Source organism: Dendrobates tinctorius, unplaced genomic scaffold (genome assembly GCF_039654945.1).
Source record: "Dendrobates tinctorius isolate UK_male_01 unplaced genomic scaffold, ASM3965494v1 ptg000143l, whole genome shotgun sequence".
NCBI classification, from domain to species: Eukaryota; Metazoa; Chordata; class Amphibia; order Anura; family Dendrobatidae; genus Dendrobates; species Dendrobates tinctorius.
Genome location: NW_027361810.1, coordinates 40,850,249 through 40,870,000, shown reverse-complemented (window position 1 = coordinate 40,870,000; position 19,752 = coordinate 40,850,249). Strand labels below are relative to the sequence as shown.

General features: G+C 41.3%; 2 protein-coding genes across 2 annotated transcripts in view; one reads left to right on the top strand and one right to left on the bottom strand.

Annotated features, from left to right (window-relative positions):
* Positions 1 to 2,442, top strand: part of LRP2 (LDL receptor related protein 2) — a 281,363-nt gene extending 278,921 nt beyond the window's left edge. The window contains exons 78-79 of the mRNA XM_073545810.1: positions 1,086 to 1,160; positions 1,677 to 2,442. Coding sequence (XP_073401911.1) covers positions 1,086 to 1,160; positions 1,677 to 1,844 — 243 coding nt within the window. The 3' untranslated portion in view covers positions 1,845 to 2,442. The remainder of the gene's footprint in view (positions 1 to 1,085; positions 1,161 to 1,676) is intronic.
* Positions 2,443 to 4,342: 1,900 nt separating this feature from the next.
* Positions 4,343 to 19,444, bottom strand: LOC141049111 (retinol dehydrogenase 7-like). Its single transcript, XM_073545243.1, has 6 exons — positions 19,430 to 19,444; positions 14,055 to 14,093; positions 13,600 to 13,930; positions 11,469 to 11,727; positions 4,936 to 5,099; positions 4,343 to 4,593 (listed from the first exon to the last, which is right to left on the bottom strand). Exons 1-6 carry the CDS (start codon positions 19,442 to 19,444, stop codon positions 4,343 to 4,345), a joined length of 1,059 nt encoding a protein of 352 aa, XP_073401344.1.
* Positions 19,445 to 19,752: the final 308 nt, after the last annotated feature.

The window sequence follows — 19,752 nt, the reverse complement described above, 5'->3', positions numbered from 1 at the left end:
TGGTAAGGGCTTTGTAGGGGAGTTCAGGGGTGGGCTATTAAAGTTTCCATCATGATCTGCTCGAAAGAAATGTATACCTCCTTCACACACAGTATGTATGTCATATCATTGCGAGGAGGAGAGGCAAAGAGAGACTGGGTACACGGCCAAGTTTGCCCCTATGAAACCATAATGCCCAAAGGTTCACCTTTTTTTATATTCGAGGATGGGCTCCTGCAGCAACATTTGTGGTGCCAAGATAGTGGCCCTGAATGCAATATCCAATAAACCTAGTGATTCCCTCAGTACTAGAGATGGGTGGATTTATTGACTTGTAATTGAATTTTGTAATTCACTCCAAGCGGACCCAGAAAAATGGTGGTCAGCTGCTGCCGCCATCTTTCTGAACTGTAGAGGGCAGCAAAATGTTAAATAGAAAAAAAACCCCACACTCATCTCACCGCTTACCTCTCCGGAAGCCCCCACTGCTCCCTGCCTACTGTCTAGCCCTATACGCCTATGTCGCATCATATCTTTGGCCTGGAGTCCACTCTCGGCCAGGACTTCCCGCCACCAGCAGGTCCTGTAGTTCACATGCTCCGAGGATCTATTCGTGGGCTGTCCTGGCCTAGATGGAACACCGGACTGGAGATGCAATGGAGGCACAGATGACTTCACAGCAGACAGGGAGCAGTGAGAGCGTCCAAGAGGTGAGTGGTAAGGTACAAGGATCTTTTAAAAATTTTCACACCTTACGTTTAATATGCTCCAGGGCCAGTCAAGACCCCAGAGCATAATAAAGGACAATAACGGAGAATAAGTTCTCTGCTAATCGAAATTCCAGAGAATAGCCACACAAAGCGCAAAATCAAATTTTTGCTCATCTCTAATCAGTATTAAGCAAATATAAACATCCTATATTTCTATCACGTATGCCTTTCCTCCGCTGGCATCAGGTCTACCTGTATTGGATGTTAAATGAAGGTCTGCACCAAATAAGTCGCACTCGATTTGAAAACTACTTGTGTCAGAGGATGGTCTTATTACTGCAGACATTTTCATCTGCCAGTGCACAACTGACACTGTATTCATCTCATGTTTCTCAGCAGGAATCAAAGTGGAGCATCTTTAAACGGAAGATTAAGCAAAGCACAAACTTTGAAAATCCAATCTATGCGGAGGTGAGTAAAGGTGTCCCAAGAACAGGACCAAGAAAAATAGAAAAGCCGGGATTTATCTATAAATTGGGATAAAATAGATCATTCCCAAAAGCCACAACTTACGAACCGAGCAATTCTGGGTGGTTTATACTGAATGCTAGTTACCTCATACATTGTATCTGTTATTTATGGAGGGGAACCTAAACCCCCAGCAAATTGAATAAGATTTCAGAATCCTCACACACTTGCTGCTTATTTTTTTTCTTACAGATTTTAACAAAATGTTTTTTCCAAAACTGCAGCATTGTCAATTTTTTCAGCATTCTCGAAGCGTTTTTCACCTATTCAGATGAATGGGGAAAAACTCAAGCAAAAATGCCAGCAAACAATCAGGCAAAAATGGGTCAAAAACGTGCAGAATTTATGCAGCATTTTACCTGCCAACACATGTTTGGGGGGAATCCAGCCCCTGAATGTCAGGACGTGTTGGATGTGTTTGATGAACGAGCTAGATAATATACGTCTCTATTATTCCAGATGGAAAAAGACCAACAAAACGAAGCTGAGGAAGACCCGTCCCCGTTTACCTCTCTTCCTCCACTTCCAAAACCTCAGAAAAAGGAGCAGCAGCACCTCTCCTTCTCCCCCACAGAGGACTCTTTCATTGACACTGCCAACCTCGTGAAGGAAGACTCAGACGTATAACCAATACTTCTTCTAGGAATCGTCAGACACTCTTGCACATATTTTTGTATCGGTCAAGAACGTTCATGTTGTTTAAAAAAAAAACTTCTCTTTTTAGCCTTTAGGTGAAGACTTTTTGCCTTTTTTTAATATGCCAATTGCTATTTTTATGAACAATTATCACCATGTACTATATGTATATCTTTGCACTGAGACTGACTGAAAATAATATAAATATTTTGTATATTTGTAAATTTTTGAAAGAAACATTATTGCTGTCATTGATCTGTGAAAACTTTTGGAATAGCCCAATGAAATTAAAGGCCAGGTAATCGCTTCTAATAGGTTAGACAGAGGAATGCATTAATATGTACAGGGAACCGCTGTTTTAACATCGACATTTTTATAATTGTACAGATGTTTATAAAAGCTTCTATTAAGAAAACCACCTTTATAGAGTTACATGAAGAATATATATATATTTGTATACTGGTTCAGTTGCATATATTTTCTGGTACCTGTTTGTAGACGAGTTTTCTTTTTAGTCTACTTACTATGCAAAACTTGGAACAATCAAACATCAATGAAAAAATAAAAATATTAATGATATATTGAAAAATGTATTTGATGTATTTTTGGAATGAATTACCCATTTTATTGATTAATCAAGATCAAACATCACATTCAAAAATCATACAGAATGGATGATATCACACATTGTGGTCACGTGGTGGCAATCCCACCCGAATCACGCATCGAGAATTATCATGTATTTCACATATGGTTTTTTTTTGGCTGTGTTCTATGGCTATGTATCTCGTGCAGGCAGACCACATGGCTGATATTAGCCCCAACGAGGGAAGAATTTAACCTTTTGGTTGGTCATATCCTCTTTTGCTAATGGGTCTGAGACATTTTTTGGGGACTCTAAGATAAGACTTTTTTGTCCTGGGTTGCAAAACACTTCACCATGATGTGATCTAAGGGTTTTCTATGTTCTACTTTGGAGCCTCAGTGCCTCTTGTGTGCTATTAAATATTTCTCTATCTTAGACCATTCAGAATATTTTTAAAATATTTTTTAATATTGGAAATTTTGGTTTGAAATTAACAACATGAAGCTGCAGTAGGGCCCCAAGAACCTCAACGTGCATCTAACCTAGTGGTGTGCACGGTGCCTTGCACCAAAATCATTTCCAATACCTTCAAAAATGTTCAACGTTTTGGTTCTCAACTTTTGACTCACATCAGTACAGGATTTCTGTAAATCTTTGCCAAAAGTTTGATCCAGAAGGCACTGCAAAGACCAAAGGTCAATGACCTCCTTCATCTAAGATTAGGGATAGTCAGTCTTGCACTTGACTTTTACCTAAGCTGCCACATCTGTATCTAGCCTGCACCAATAATCAATACATTTGGTTCCCTGGGTTCCAGAAAAATTATGGCCAAGTACTACCTTTTAGGTTTTTAGGAGCAACACTGATAATAACACTGCACCTGAAAAATCCAAGGTGACGCTCAATGGGTAATGGTGGACATATAAAAATAAGAAAGTACTTGTGTATAGTGATGTAAGATCATTTGGGAGACAATCAGCACTTCTAATGAGAGAAAATAAGTGACTTGATTTATTTTAAGCACTTTGAAGGTGGTGTGTCATGATCCAGACCGGGTTTTGAGTCCTGTCTACCCCTTGGCTGGTCTGGTCATGTCAGGGGTTAACTTTGCTTTGCCTCGTTCTGGTTTCAGGTCTGCCATTTCTCACCGCTGCGTCCTGCAGGCGATTTCAGTTATATTTTCTGCCTACGGCGTGAGTATCTGATAGTGGTGGTACCCTGATTTGTCCTGCTGCGTTTACTGACTTTCCCCATGTCTGTTCCTTCCTCTCTGCCTGTCCCGACTTAGTGTTTCCCGTTGTGTTTGGATTTTCCTGTGTTTGACTCGGCTTTGGCTCTGACCTGACTTCGTCTCTTCCTTCTGGTTCTCCTGCTTTGGACTGGTATTAACCCTCTGTCACTCCACTGACTTGTGCTTGATTTTTTCCTTTGTACTGCGTGACAGTCTAGGTTTTGACTCGGCTTGTCTGACTACTCTGCTGCCACCTGGTGGTAGCGTCACTGCAGCGCTGCAGGTCTGCTCTTGCAGACTTGCTGTCCTCCTTCCACTCTATTGCCATCTAGTGGAGCTTGCAGCTACCTGCATAGCTACAGCGTGACATGGTGGTTCCCTTGGCTAGTAAAGAGACTTTAGGGCAGTGCAGTCTAGGAGAAAGTATGCACACAGAAAAATATCTCTTTATGTCCTCCTCATTAGTCTTTCTTCCTTCCAAAGGAGCTCTATTTTGCATATCTTTCTAGCCTCTTCACATTGTATTAATCATGAATATTACAAACAATTGTTAGGAATTTAGGAACATGTTTCTTCACAAAAAAAATTTTTTATACTGCGTTAGCCAGTCAAAAAAAAAACACAAAAAAATATTTTATTGGGTATGAACAAGACACTTGTAAACAAGATATGTTATACATCCACCTGATTTTTAGCTACTGCTTTTTCAATCATGACAGGTCGAGGTAATAACAATTTCAGCATGACGTCGGCAACAATGGCTGGTGCGTAGGATAGAGGAAGCCAAAATAACTTAGCATCCCAGCCAGCACCGTACCGCGTCCGTGGGTATTTGGCCGTCAGTGCATGTTCCATGCAGTCTGTAACCTTGGAGATGTCAGAACTGCACAAAGTTTTCATAGAAAATCGCTGCACCTTTATATCTACAAGAAAAAATATAATAAAACGTTATAGCAGGGGAATAACGTGATATCTCAATTAAATACAGTAACACCGGATTATCAAATGTTCTGCAATATCTGATGGAACATTTATAAAAAAGAGTTAAAGACCTGGAAAATGTTGTGTTCTTGTGAAATTCCACATTATTTTGCATTTTTTTGCTTAAAACGAGTTCTGGATTATCAGATGTTATATGAAATTGATTCCGCTGTCGAACATTGGCTAAACACATGGGGTCAATTGTCATCCCAGTAATCTGATTATTGTGATATAAAAATAAGCAGACCCGTTACTGTTACGTACAGAATCGTGTTATTACTTACAGTTATCAAAGTACTTATCGCCATATGCGTATCTGACTTCAGGCGCCAGTCTGTCCCACAGTCGCTGTAAATCTTTCTCGATTATTTCGAGGCTGGTGACTCCAGTCTTAAAGAATCCAGGTTCAATTATACTAACTTTCACTCCAAAATGCTGCATATCTCTCCTAAAAAATGAATGAGTGATGAACATTCGGTATTGAATGAAAGATGCTGTTAAATGGCGATGTAAATGGGATGGGCATATGGGTCACCAAAGTAGAGTTAAAGGAGTGTTCTCAAGTTTTGAATTCATCCCCTAGCCATGTGATAGAGAATAACTTTCCAATTATTTGGGGTCCAATTGTTGGGACTTAAACCAATCCCAAGATCAGGGGCTCAATGAGGCTTTGAAGAGCCCCATGTGGATGAAGTGTTGGTTGATGGTTGATCTTAAAGGGAGCGCTGGATTCTGGAGATTGCTGAGCACTGTGCACGGCTGGTCTTCAGCACTCCCAAAAGAATAAGTAGAGCAGTAGTGCACATGATCAACCATGGCTTCATCCACACGGGAGTCTTCAGAACCCCAGTTCTTGGAACTGGACAGACCCCTAGTCATGGGGCAGTTATTGCATATAATGATCAACCATGTCTTCATCAACACAGGCGCCTTTAGAACCCCAGTTCTTGGAATTGGTCAGACCCCTAGTGATTGGACAGTTATAGCATATCACATGGATAGAGAGTAAATCCAAAAATATTCCAGTGTCCATGAGTGACTCAACCTTCTAATCTATAACTTTTACCCTATCCCTAACACCTATATACAGTACATGGCAGAAATGTCATTGGATTAGAAAATTGGTTACACCATAGTTTAGTTTTAAGATCTCCAATAAGGTATAAAATGTTTCAAAAATATGCGCAGATAAATAAATACAATTTATTTTAAAGTTATAAACATAAAACACAATATAAAATTCTTAGAAATATTCTGTCAGCCAATGGCAGATGTATGATGGGTGTTTCCATTATTTAATTTAGGGATGTAACTGGACCCTGAAGCCGAGGGGGGCCCAAAAGGTTCAGTTGGCCCATACGGGATAGCTGAGGGCCATGTTAGAGAGGTTGCATTGAGACTCACGAGCCTTAAGTTACACCACTGATTCAATAGTCACATGTACATTGCTGACTCTTGGATATACAGTTCGGCATCTGATATGATGTTCTAAGAAATATAAATATTTAGAGAGGTGACTTATATAACTAGGGTAAACACGGGTAGGGGAGCCTTAGTCTTAAGTTTATCCGAATAGGATGGAGATTGGTGAGGATGTAAGAAGGGGAAGCTGGAGAAGGCTCAGGCACTGGTAGGTTGGAGAAGACTAAGGTGTTTGAGACAATATGATGGTTGGTGACTATGCAATTATATGGACTTGCAATTTGTCAGAAAACAATCTCGACATCAGTCTCATGCAACACACAAACCAACCATACTATCTTAACTATAGAGCAATCCTTACCTCCAAACTGTCTATACTGAGCTCCTGGTTTCTGCCCTTGTTTGAATGTAAGAATATGTTTAATATTTGTGAATATTCTTAAGGCTTACCTCTTTGACTACCCAACAATTTTTCCATCAGCTGATGGACATCTGCAACAATTGTGTCTGGACCAACACTAATGCTCCATTCAGAAGAGCCAATGATTTACAAATTGACATTCATTGGAAGACTGATCTTGACTACATGCCCACCTAAGGCTACTTTCACACATCCGGTGTGTGGGGTTCGGCGGCGTGCGGCGAAAAGCCGGGCTGCCGGATCCGGCCTGCAGCCGTGACACCGGATGTGTGTGCGGCGAGACGATACGGCTCGGACATTATTAAAGGAGCCGCAGGACGAGGTGGACAGAGGCAGCCAATGAGACAGCTGCTGAAAGGGAGGTGAGGAGAGGATAGGAGAGGGGAGGGGAGGAGAGGAGAGGGGAGGGGGGTGGAGAGAGACATGGGGGGTTAACACTTAGTGTCCAAGGAAGAGAATCTCTCTCTCTTGCCGGGCACTTGTGGGGTTAACCCCACAGAGAGATCTCTCTCTCTCACCCAGACACTGTGAGTGTTAACCCCACAAGTGCCCGGCGAGAGAGATCTCTCACAAGTGTCCGGGTGACAGAGAGAGATCTCTCTCTCTCTCGCCGGGCACTTGTGGGGTTAACATTCACAGAGTCCGGGCATGCGCTGTGGAAAAAGCCGGTCCGGTGCTGACAAAAAACGTTGCAGGGAACGTTTTTTGCAGATGCCGGACGGCTAATTTATGCCGTGTCCGGCAGCAACCGGACACGACGCATAACCATCCGGCACGATGCGGCGCCCATGAAAGCTTATGGGACAAAACCGGATCCGGTGCTGGATCCGGTTATTAAAAATTTCGCCGCATCGTGCCGGATGACAAAAACCGGATGTGTGAAAGAGGCCCAAACTGGCCGATAAGCACCTGACGATGATTTTTAAACTGGCTTAAAAATCACTGTTATTGGTCGCACATTGCTCAATGTAAATCAATCTTCACTCCACGATACGGACACCGCCACCTCTTTCTACAACGCCACCCTCACATCAGCCATAGACTCAGTCACCCCTCTCATGCATGGCAAAGTGCGATGAATCAATAGACAACCTTGGCACAACAACCTCACCAAAAAACTTCGACAAGCATCCAGGGTCGCAGAGTGACTTTGGAAGAAAACACGCCTGTCAGACGACTTCACTGCTCTCAAATAAGCTACACTTGCCTTCAAATTAGCCCTCACCTCTGCTAAACAGACCTATTTCACAAACCTTGTATCTTCATTATCTCACAACCCAAAACAACTGTTCAGCACATTTAAATCTCTCATCCGCCCACCACTGCCACTTCCAACTCCCCTCATCTCTGCAGAGGACTTTGCCACCTATTTCAAAAACAAGATTGACCGAACAAGACAAACTTTTACTGTTCCACCACCCCAACTACTCCACATACCAGACCTCTGCTCTTCCCTAATAACCTCCCTCTCCAACATCACTGAAGGAGAGCTTACTCATCTCCTTTCCAAATCACACCTCACCACCTGTGCACTCGACCCCATCCCTTCCCACCTGCTCCCCAACATCACTAACACGCTCATCCCAGCCCTAACCCATCTCTTCAACTTGTTGCTATCTTCTGGTACCTTCCCCTCTGCCTTCAAACATGCCACCTTCACACCCATCCTCAAAAAACAAACCTTGACCCAAATACTATGCCCAGCTATCACCCCATATCACTGCTCTCATTTGCTTCCAAACTCCTTGAGCAGCATGTGCATGCTCAATTTTCCTCCCACCTCTCAACTAACTCTCTCCTTGACATTCTCCAATCTGGCTTCCACCCCCACCACGCCACTGAAACTGCCCTGACCAAAATTACTAATGACTTACAGCCAAAGATAGCAGATGGTTCTCCATCCTCCTCCTTCTTGACCTGTTCTCTGCCTTCGACACAGTGGAACACTGCCTACTGCTACAGATTCTTTCTTCCCTTGGCATCAAAGACCTTGCCCTGCCCTGGATTGCCTCATACATTTCTGACCGCACATTTAGCGTTTCCCACTCCCACACTACCTCCTCATCCCACCCTCTCTCTGTTGGAGTCCCCCAAGGCTCCGTCCTGGGGCCCCTACTTTTTTCCATCTATATCCTTGGCTTAGGACAACTCATACAATACCATGGCTTCCAGTACCACCTGTATGCGGACGACATGCAGATCTACCTCTCTGGCCCAGGTGTCACCGCTCTGCTATCCAGAATCCCAGAGTGTCTATCAGCCACATCCTTCTTCTTTACCTCTCACTTCCTAAAACTCAATGTAGACAAAACTGAACTCATCATCTTTCCTCCATCTCACGTACCTTCCCTACCCGTTCTATCTATTACGGTAAACGGCATCACGCTCTCTCTCCCGCACCTGAAATCCATTGCCTCGGAGTAACTCTCGACCCTGTCATTCAAACCACACGTCCAAACTCTTGCCACCTCCTGTCGCCTCCAACTCAAAAATATTTCCAGAATCTATCCCTTCCTCAGCCCTCAATCTACTAAAACTCTTGTACATGCCCTCATCATCTCCAGCCTTGACTACTGCAACACTCTCCTCTGTGGCCTCCCTGCTAACTCTCTTGCACCACTCCAGTCTGTCTTCAACTCTGCTGCCCACCTCTTTCCTTGCTACTCCCCTGTCTCTCCCCTCTGCAAATCCCTCCACTGGCTCCCAATTCCCCAACGAATCCAGTTCAAACTACTAACACTGACCTACAAAGCCATTGACAACCTGTCCCCTTCCTATATCTCTGAACTAATCTCCCAGTAACTTCCATCATATAATCGATCCTCCCAAGACCTCCTACTCTCCTCGACACTTATTCGTTCCTCACACAATTGCCTCCAAGATTTCTCCAGACTATCCCCAATCCTCTGGAATTCCATGCCTCAACACATCCGATTATCCACCACCCTCGGATCCTTCAAATGAAACCTGAAAACCCATCTCTTCAGGAAAGCTTACAGCCTGCAATAACCATTCTGCCGCCTCACCACTACTCAAGCTGCCGCCTCATCACCACCAGAGCTGCTGCACCCCCGACCTTCTGTCTTTTCCCCATTACCCCGTAGAATGTAAGTCCGCAAGGACAGGGTCCTCTCCCCTCTGTACCAGTCTGTCATTGTAAATTTGTTTACTGTTAGCGATATCTAGACCTTTGTATGTAACCTCCCTTCTCATGTACAGCACCATGAAATTAATGGTGCTATATAAATAAATAATAATAATAATAATAATAATAATAATAATAATAATAATAATCTACCATTGGAGTTTCTGCAATTAAAGAAATCTTTTCCATAAATCTACCTGGGGTTGTTTCTGCAGAATGTTCATGAATTTCTGAAAATTGCTTTGAGACTAACACTAGAACTACCGGAGGGGTCATTTTGACCCTTTTGCTATTTCTTTTTCCTATAACTTCTAAAATTTTAACAAATGAGTTCTGACTTTTTGTGACTTTTATTTATTATGGTAGTGTATATTTTAGGACACAAAAATGAATTGTAACTTTTTCCGGGGCCCTGATTTTACAATTCATTCCTATAAGTACTGAAGGGGTCAATTTGACCCCATACATAAAAGTAGTAGTAGGCAAATCACCTAATATTACGGAGTACAGTCCTTCTCTCTAGTTGTAGAGTGTAATTGTATCTTTGCATATCAGGGATGATTCAGAATTTTGTTTTGTGTAAACTTGTCTGAACAGGTTTGATCCATGTCTCTTGTAGCGATTTCTGTCTGCACTTCAGTAGCAAACACTACAGTTGAAGCTACAACTCTGCATGTTTGTACAGTGTCGTTTTATTACTTCTGCGATCTTACAAGTCCCTTTTTGCGACGTATATTTGAAGCATGAGTAAGCAGAGGGGTCTGACAAGTGATGAACTTTTGAAATGTCTTCAGAATTTATCTGAAAATGAGTCAGAAGAAGTGGCCCATCATCCGCAATGTCTGAACCACAAACAAGAGGACAAGAAATCCGCAAGCGTAGAAAATGTGTAGTTGGACGATGCAACGAAAACAAAACAACTAAAACTTGTGCAAGCTGTAACAAACCAGTTTGTGGAAAATGCACTGGGAAAGTGGAAGAAAGTACTGTTTGTGCTAACTGTTGGACACCACATGCTATTACCATGTAAAAGGAAAATGCGTGCTGTACTTGATCTTAACACTGTTCCTACTAAGTTAAAATAAATGTTCTTTAATTTGTTGGCAACAAAAAAGTTATTTTTACTCCAAAGTCAGTACTTTTGAATGGGGGTCAAAATGACCCCTAATGGTATTTATAGGTATTATGAAACATGCGGTAGTTCTAGTGCTAAGGAAGTTGCAACCATTACTGAAACCAACTTGTCATGGCTGAAAATATAACTACTGACCCAAACCTACATAAAAAATCCATAATGAAGAGATTTCCTCAACTTCAATGTTTTGTGTTTCTATATAATTGGAAACACCCTACTCAGTAGGGAAATGGCATCAAAAGCCTTCATAAAAAAAGCTTAAAAGATTCAGAATTATCTTTTCATTGAAATTTTAACTCAAATTCACAACCTCCTTCCATCCCTAATGAAAATCCCATTTTTCATAAAAAGTCTCAAACTAACAAAATCTCTCTACCCAGTACACCAGTACCAAATTGAAGTCACTAACTCACTTAACTCAATACAAAAAGATATTTTTGCTTTGAAACTTTAATTAGATAATTTTGAGGACAGCAAAAGAATAAACATCTTCTATGGTTTGGACCCATCGCTGCTTTTGACCTACAAACACAACGATGCTCATAAACACTTCTACCCAATCCAGTTTCCTCCCTCCCAATGCCGTGTTCCAGCATGTTTCAGGATTTGAGAACACAAAATAATGAAGATTTTGTAAAAACAAATACAGAGAAGACACATAAAAGTATCATGTAGAATTATAAACCCAACTCACCTCAAACTATCTGAGAAAGATTCAACACCGCATTTTGATAGACAGTAGCCGCCCCCTCCAAATGCCAATCTTCCCATTACGCTGGCCACATTTATGATCCTTCCACGGCTCCTCTTTATTAATGGTAGGAACTTTATTGTGACCTCAATTAGTCCAATAAGATTTACATCAAGAACTCTGTGGAAATCCTCCATGTCCAACCAGTCAGTAGGTCCAATTGGAGTGGCTCTTCCTGCATTGTTCACCAAGCCATACAAACCTATGGGCACAGAAGCGTATTATATACTCACAAATTCATATTTGGGGCTCTAAGTATGTCTTGTGATAACATATAGAAATTCCAGAAATATCCTAAAATTACTGTAATGGCGGCAATGTCTTTTTGTCATAAGCCAGTAGTACATGTGTAAGGATGTGGACATGCTGCCCACTTTTCCCATTGAAGGAAAAAGTATTGTGACATGTGTTATGTGGTGTAATGTGAAATGTCATATAAAATGTAATAAGTGTTAATGATATGTAATGTGAACTGTGTATTATGACTTATGATATGGGTTAGATATGTATAGTTTGACTGTGGGAATATTTACAGTTAATGTTTGGACTAGCCTAGAGTGGGAGGGGATACTGTAAGGGAAAGTGATTGTTTTCTTCTAGGAAGACAGACTGATCCTGGAGTGCTTAGTGAGTGGACTGCAAGGTTCAGGGTGGACAGTGTCACATTCAAGGGTGACCATAAGTGAGAGGAGGCTGAAGAGAAGGGATAGGGAGATCCTGAGCATAAGTGACAGAGAGACAGAGTGGCTTTGTGGAAACGGATCCTAGGAGAGGACGCCTAGCCGCGAAACCTCAAGCTTACAACACTGGAAAGTAACGGACCTAAGCAGGAATGAGTAGGTGGGATTAGAGAAGGGTCCCAAGCGGAAGTTCCAGAGCGTCAGTAGTGGAAAGAGGTCACAGAACTACAGAACAAATAGATGAAACTTGTTGAATAGGACTTTAGTGTTAAAGCTGGTTTGTGGGGAAATAGGGAGAAACAGTGGACATTGAGATCCCTGGAGTAAACTACTGAGAAAGGATATTGTTTGGAAAATGCTTCAAGTTGTAAAGGAAACATTCTTAAGATTTTGTACCCGCTATCCCTTATATATTACCCTTACCAAGTTACCATTCAGTAAAGAGTTTATTTTTTGAATGGTGGTCTCCATCACTGAACTGTGAAACATCCTGGCAAACCTGCAACAATGGTGACATGAGGCTTGCACGGGCGTAAGGCCCTGACCGCACCAAGCCCACACCCTAGCCAAAACCTCCACTTTCATGAAACGTTTCGGGTCGCCTCAGACGAGCGCCTCGCCCATGACTATAGCCTCGCGCCACGTTATTCATGTGAAAATAACAAACGTTGTAATATATGTTATCAGTTATGTCCGCTTCTTTCTCCTCCTGGGTTACCAGTCCTTCTCAAAATTCTTCATATAAGGGTAAAATCTTCAGTGAAGACAGATTTTCCCATTACTGAGCTAAGACTTGACAGTTGGTGCTTATAAAGTTCTTTGGATCTTTCACTAGAATGTGTGTCTTCGCTCTAACTGCTCCCTGCTCCATAGAATTTTAAAAGCACCAACTGTCATCTCCAATCTCAATAATGAAAAAAATCTTTATTCACTGATTTTACCCTTTAATTGAGAGCAAAAGATCAGTCCAGGAGCAGAAAGAAGCAAATTTCACTGATTAGATATATTGCAAAGTTTCTCATTTATATGTGAACTATTGATTTATGAAATAAAAATAAAAAATAATGGTTACTCTTTAAGGGAAAATGCAGGGTATGGAAGCAACAAAATTATCATCAAAACATTGAATGCAAAAGGTTCATTAAGAAGATATTCAGGCGGCACAGATGGTGAAGAGCATTATATCTGCTGCTTCCCCACTGTCTGACTTTATACAAGGACATCACTAACTGGAAAGTGTCCAGAAGAAGGACCAATATACTAGAGCGCTGGTCTCCAACGTGCGGTGGTGAAACTACAACGTCTCAGTCACTTCCTCGCTGCCAGGACATGCTGGGAGTTATGGTCTTACAGACTAGATAGTATAGGTTGCCTATGGAGATAAGAAATTTTACCTTTACCGCCTGTCTCCTCATCCACAAATGTCACAGCGTTATCGATACTCTTGGGGTTCGTGACATTTAATAAGATTGTTTTGAGTGACGGAGACGTGCAAGCCTTTAAGTCTTCGGACCCTTTCTCCGTCAGACAAGCAGCAATGATGGCGAATCCTTTTCTGTGAAGATTTTGCGCCAATAGATTTCCAAATCCCGAGTCACAGCCTGTGATGAGCACATATTTGCCACGGACATCTTTGATTATTAGGTTGTCTCTAACAGACCAGCAAACAAACAGGAACACGATGGAGGTCAGAGTTCCCATTAATGCTGGATGCACAATCCAAAGCTGGGGAAAAAAATAATTGGAATAGTCAGCTAATGTATTCAAGCATTAAAAAAGTATCCAAAAAATCTAATGGCGGTAATTGTCTTTTAGAATACGCTTAACTTGCGCTAAATTAGATAGTTACCTCCTTAAATCTGTCAAGCAAATCTTCCTCTTTCTCGTCCTGCAGAAGCAAGAAAGAGAAAATTTTATAAAAAAAATGTTACTTAAGTAATGTCATAGAAAGGCCACATCTACATAAAAAGAAGTCTCAAGCCGAGCGACGAGAACTAAGCACAGCTCGTTACAACAAAACCTCTGCTGTGCATCATCGGAATGTCGCGTTGCCGGAATTTCATTTACAGAAAGTAGCAGCGCAGAGGAGAAAGCCTGGATAATGGATAGTTAGTGTGCAATTGATAAAGTGAAAAACACTTTCTTAAAGAAAGCGTAAAAATTTGCTTGAGAAATTTGATTTGTGTCAAATGTATTCATTGCAAATCGAATTGCTGGTAAAAGACTTTTATTGCGCTCCCTACAGATCCCAGAGGATAACAAATGGAGGAGGTTAAAAATTAAAAAAAAAAAAATATGACAAACATTATATTCGCCTCTCCCATCATCTGACCTAGCTCCGGTACGCCGCTGCCTCGTATCTTCCCTCCGGCACCAGTGTTCTCTTAGGCCGGGGTCACACTTGCGAGTGCGATGCGAGAAACTCACGCAAGTCTCTCGCATCATTACCCGGCACTGCCGCCGGCACTTGGGACCGGAGTATGCAGCTGCATGTTATTCTATGCAGCCACACGCTCCGGTCCCTAGAGCCGGCGGCAGTGCCGGGTAATGATGCGAGAGACTCACGCGAGTTTCTCGCATCGCACTCGCAAGTGTTCCCTCGGCCTTACATCTTCACTCTTTAGCGCCTCTAGTTCTGACTATGCCTCATGTAGCATCATGGAGTACATCACACCACAACATCATGAAGACCCTCCAAGTCTAATAATCATCACTAGAGGAGCTGAAAAAGTGAAGATTGTGAAGATGACCAGAGCGGGAAAGAAAAAGTTAAAGAGCAGAGGACCGGGTGGAAGGAAGCTGTGGCTTCAGGACAGGTGAGGGAGCAGTATGATATATATTGTATATATATATATATATTTTTTGCTTATGTTCAGCAGATTGAATGGAAAAAAAATTGGATTCTGCCAAATACGAATTATTAGTGAAATTCTAAGTGAATTTGATTCTCCTCCAATAGATGTGCTCATCTCAAATTAAAGGAAATCTGGCTATGTTATCTGAGAGCACCATAATGTAGGAGCAGAGAGCTGATTACAGCTATGGGTAACTTACTAGCTGTTTTAATACATAGCAGCAGGAGATTATTAGTAGACGACTAGTTGCCTCGTGCTTCCTAGTCCAACCCTACCCACACCACTTATTAGCAGCTGTCACAATATAATGTACACAGAAATCTGCGTGGGCAGTGGTGTGGGCGGGGTTACACATAGCTCAGCATTCTGAACTCTGCTAGATATGCAGCAGAGAAAACTGTGAAAGCTGAAATCAGGTTCTCAGCCCCTACATCCTGCTGCTGTCAGATTACATAGCAAAAAAACCCTGCTGACAGATTCCCTTTAAGAAGTGTTAAACATATTAATTCAACGGAGCTTTCTGGTTTTGGAAACCCCTGTTCCTCGACAGTAATTTGCTTAAAAAAAAAATCAAACTGAGCTTTGCTCACCCTCCTTGTGTCCAGTGCTGCGTTTCTGTCGCTGCTCCTGGAGTCTGTTCACAGCTGAGTACGCCAACTAATAGATTTAATCTTAGAATAGATGGTTTACAGATGCAGAAAGGTTATCAAATGGCATCAGCCGCTTTGATAAACTCAGTGCATTTTTCAGAAAGTTTAGTCTATGTTTGCACCATCTAAAGGTTAGGATTACTAAATCTTCCCCAACTTGTATAACTCCAGCCTAACAGTGTAAGCCACGAGGCGTCTATAAACCATAACATTGATATTCACAGAATCCTCATAGCCACAATATCCCCACAACAGTGCTAGCCAGCGGTAAAAGTACTAAACATCATAATAAAGTGTGAGTCAAAGTACCTCGATAACTGTGTCAACCCCAGTGACCTCTCATCAGCATAAATACGCTCTGGATGAATTTGCATTTTCCTATATACTGTATTTTATAGATCAAAGAGTGAACTACAGTCACTTTCTGTTAATGGACCCTGCTGAGTCATGGAAGATTGCAGATTAATGTACATCTGTTGGGTAAGAAGGAGCAATTTGAGTCACTTAGCTAATGATATAGGTGAGATGGCTCAGAAAATGTGTGAGGGCATCTGAGTTTAGATTGAATGTAATCATTACCAAATGGAGATTTCACATTTGGGACAAACAAATAATAATAATAATAATAATAATAATAATAATAATAATAGGACTTCGGGCAGAAGAAAATGAATGAAATATGCAGTGACAGAATCAATCAACAGAAACACATAATGTTGGTTGAACCTGATGAGTTCAGTGGGATTCGCCTATGGTTAGGGGCCTCTTAACATATCCCCATGTGATGATGTTGGAGAAGAGAATGATTGGCCACATAGAATTTAAATATTTTTGTTCTGTAGATGAGCTGTCGCCAGAGTTGTCTGGCAGTGACTTCCTCACCCGCTCAGCCGACCAACATGAATGTTTTTGGGTTGTTAAATAGTTCAAATTGCCTCTTCAGAGAAGAAGATGACTTAAACTCTAGGACCAACTATTGGAAACATCAATCCTAAAATTCAATATCGACCCTTTATCGAGCCTTGCCACGTTTCTTTGGATAAAAGCCAAAGTTGAATCTCTATTTGCAGACACGTGCTTCGGGATATTGCCCCTCCTCAGTGCAATGCATGAAACCTTGCTGAAATGTGTGTATGGCTAAGTCCTCATTCAGGTGTCTTTCTTTTCTTTCTTTTGCGTATGAGAAAGAACAGATTGTTTTTCATCAGTCTGCTGGATCCGATTTCAGCTGTTTTTAATCCATGTATCCATTTTTACCATCACATATGAAAAAGAAATTCCACGCTATCCATTAAACATTGAGTATTTGAATATGGGTGGCGTGCATGTGTTATCCGCTTTTTTTATGGACCCATAAGCGTGAATGGGCGAGTCTGAACTGTGACTCAGATCAAAAAACGGACATTACTTTTTATTTTTGCTGACACTCAGAAGGAATATGTGAACAGTTCCATAGGCTATGAGAGGCACATGTTCTATTCATGAAAAGCATGAGTAAAAGTGTGAAAAACTGACATCTGAATGTGCCTTAAAGGGAGCCTGTTGTGTTCAAAATGATGTTCTTTCCACTTCTTTCCACTTCCAGATTGTGGCCCCAACAGTGATCACTGGAATATTCAGTAGTTTAGAAATTCTTCTGTAACCAGTGCCATGCAATGTTTTACAACAATAAGGTTGCAAAAGTCTTGAGACAGCTCACTGGTTTTACCCATCATTAAATGTTCCTTGTGTTGCACCTTGGTAATGAGACACCTTTTATTCGCCATCAGTTGAACCAGCTGATATTATTTTTCACTAAGTGGCAGGATTGCTTTCTAATTACTGATAGATTTCAGCTTGTGCCATGACTTTCCATTACTTTTTTCACCTTTCTTCTGTGTCCAATATTTTTTCCCTGTGTCATCTCTCATTATTACACAAACACTGATGAGCAAATGATAACATTGTTTTGAACTTTTGACTTTCAGGCTCCATATCTCACCATCTCTACAGGTTTTAACGTGATACTACCATCATTTTATAGACAATCATCTTGGCTATCTCATACATAAATTTGACTTGCAGCTATTTAGCATATGATTAGTTATGCAGATTCTTGTCATGTCACTGCATTGTTACTGCTTTGCTTCTAAAAATCTAAATTTTAATTTTTATTACTGTATTTTGTAAATGCACATTTGGCTTTCAACACTGCCTGAATTCTTCTGGGCATGCTCTCGATCAGATTCAAGCATGTCTTGACTGAAATCTGATCCCAGGTCTCTTCTACACGTTCCCAAAGTTTGTGCATACTGGTTAACTCACTTGGGTATGTATACAGATTTTTCTTCAACTCATCTCACAAGTGTTCGATTGGGTTGAGGTCTGGTGTTTGTGGGGGCCATTCCAGCACCTCTACTTCACTGTCATTGACCCATTCATTCACCAATCTCGACGTATGCTTCAGGTCATTGTTCTGATGGAACACGGTGTTGTCCTTTTCATACCCATTAGTACTCGAGTGTACAAAGTAACTCGTCTTGTGTGGTACTGACATATAGTTCAGCATTGAGGCCACCATCTATCATGGTCAAGTATCCAACACCTTTGGCTATGAAACAACCCCATATCATCAGATTCTTCAATTTCTCAATCCATTAACTTCTTTTCCCTTGTTTCTTCCAAACCCATTTGCAACCATCAGAGCCCAGTCAATTGACTTTCGTCTCACCACTGAAAATCACCCTTTTCCAATCTTCTACTGTTGGTACGTTTTGGCAAACCCGAGCTGATGTTTCTTATGATGATATTGCAGTCGAGATTGCTTCACCTTTTTTCGGGCCACCATTCCAGACTTGTGTAATGTGCATCACACGGCGCTTGCATGGACATTTGTGATTTCACTATTGCCAAGCATACGAGCCACCTCCACTGCCGTGTTTGTCACACCAGAATTGATAGACCTTGTGATGAGCTGATTCGTTGACTCCGATATTCTGCCTAGATGTCCATCTCTTGGCTTTTGAATGGATAGACAGAGTTCATTTCGTATTCTTCCAACTGTCATGGCACTCACAAGGTGAAGTTTGGTAATTTTCTTGGCCGATAGATCGCTACCAATGAGCTGGATGATGCTGTATCTCGTTTCTTGGGAAATCTTCCTCATGGCTGCTTCTTGATTTGAAACAGTGACCTTTCATTTGGGAATCAACCTAATTCCCTGAGCTATTAAGGGATGTGAGAACAGGTTGTCTTTTGTAGTATATGAGAAGAAAAAGATTTTTTCACCACCAGAAGCAAAACCGTAACAATGCAGTGACATGATAAAAATCTGCAGAACTAATCATATGCTAAATAGTTGCAAGTCCAATTATGAAAAGCGTAATAGTAGTCTCACTTTCAAAGGACTAGTGGATGGCGAGATATGGAGCCTGAAAGTCAACAGTTCAAAAAATTGTTATCATTTTTCTCATCAGTGTAACTTACCATAATAAAAAATTAAATTAAAAAAGGAGATACAATATCACTATATCTATATAGACCGGTCGCATGTATTTGTGTTCCGGTGTGGTCGACTCTAGCTACATGAAGAAAATGTACTGTAATCTAAACCATTCATTAGGTGATAAATGTTATGCATAAAAATCCAAAGTTACATTCAACATGTAAGTCAGTTAATACAGACATGAAAGATTTCCCATTCATAATCACATAACCAGCACTATGTATAATGCACTTACATTATGGAGCAGCATTGTGAAGGAGGGCGCTGTGAGTGACGCCAGGATCCTTCTACAGGAGTTCAATCTCTGATCAATGCATCATTTTCCAAAAAGTTACTCGGAGATCCCATATCCTAAGGAAAAAATAAAAATAAAGCATCCTTTCACGTGGCAGAACAATTCTATAGGGCTTTCAATGGGTGTCATAATCCATAGGAAACCTGTAAACATTCATGTTTCACTTTGGCCCATCATATAACCTCCTCCTGATTATTTTTGGAACACAGAGATCTAAGCCTTATTAACAGAGACTAAATCACCAGCGGCTGAGCTGCCTGAGG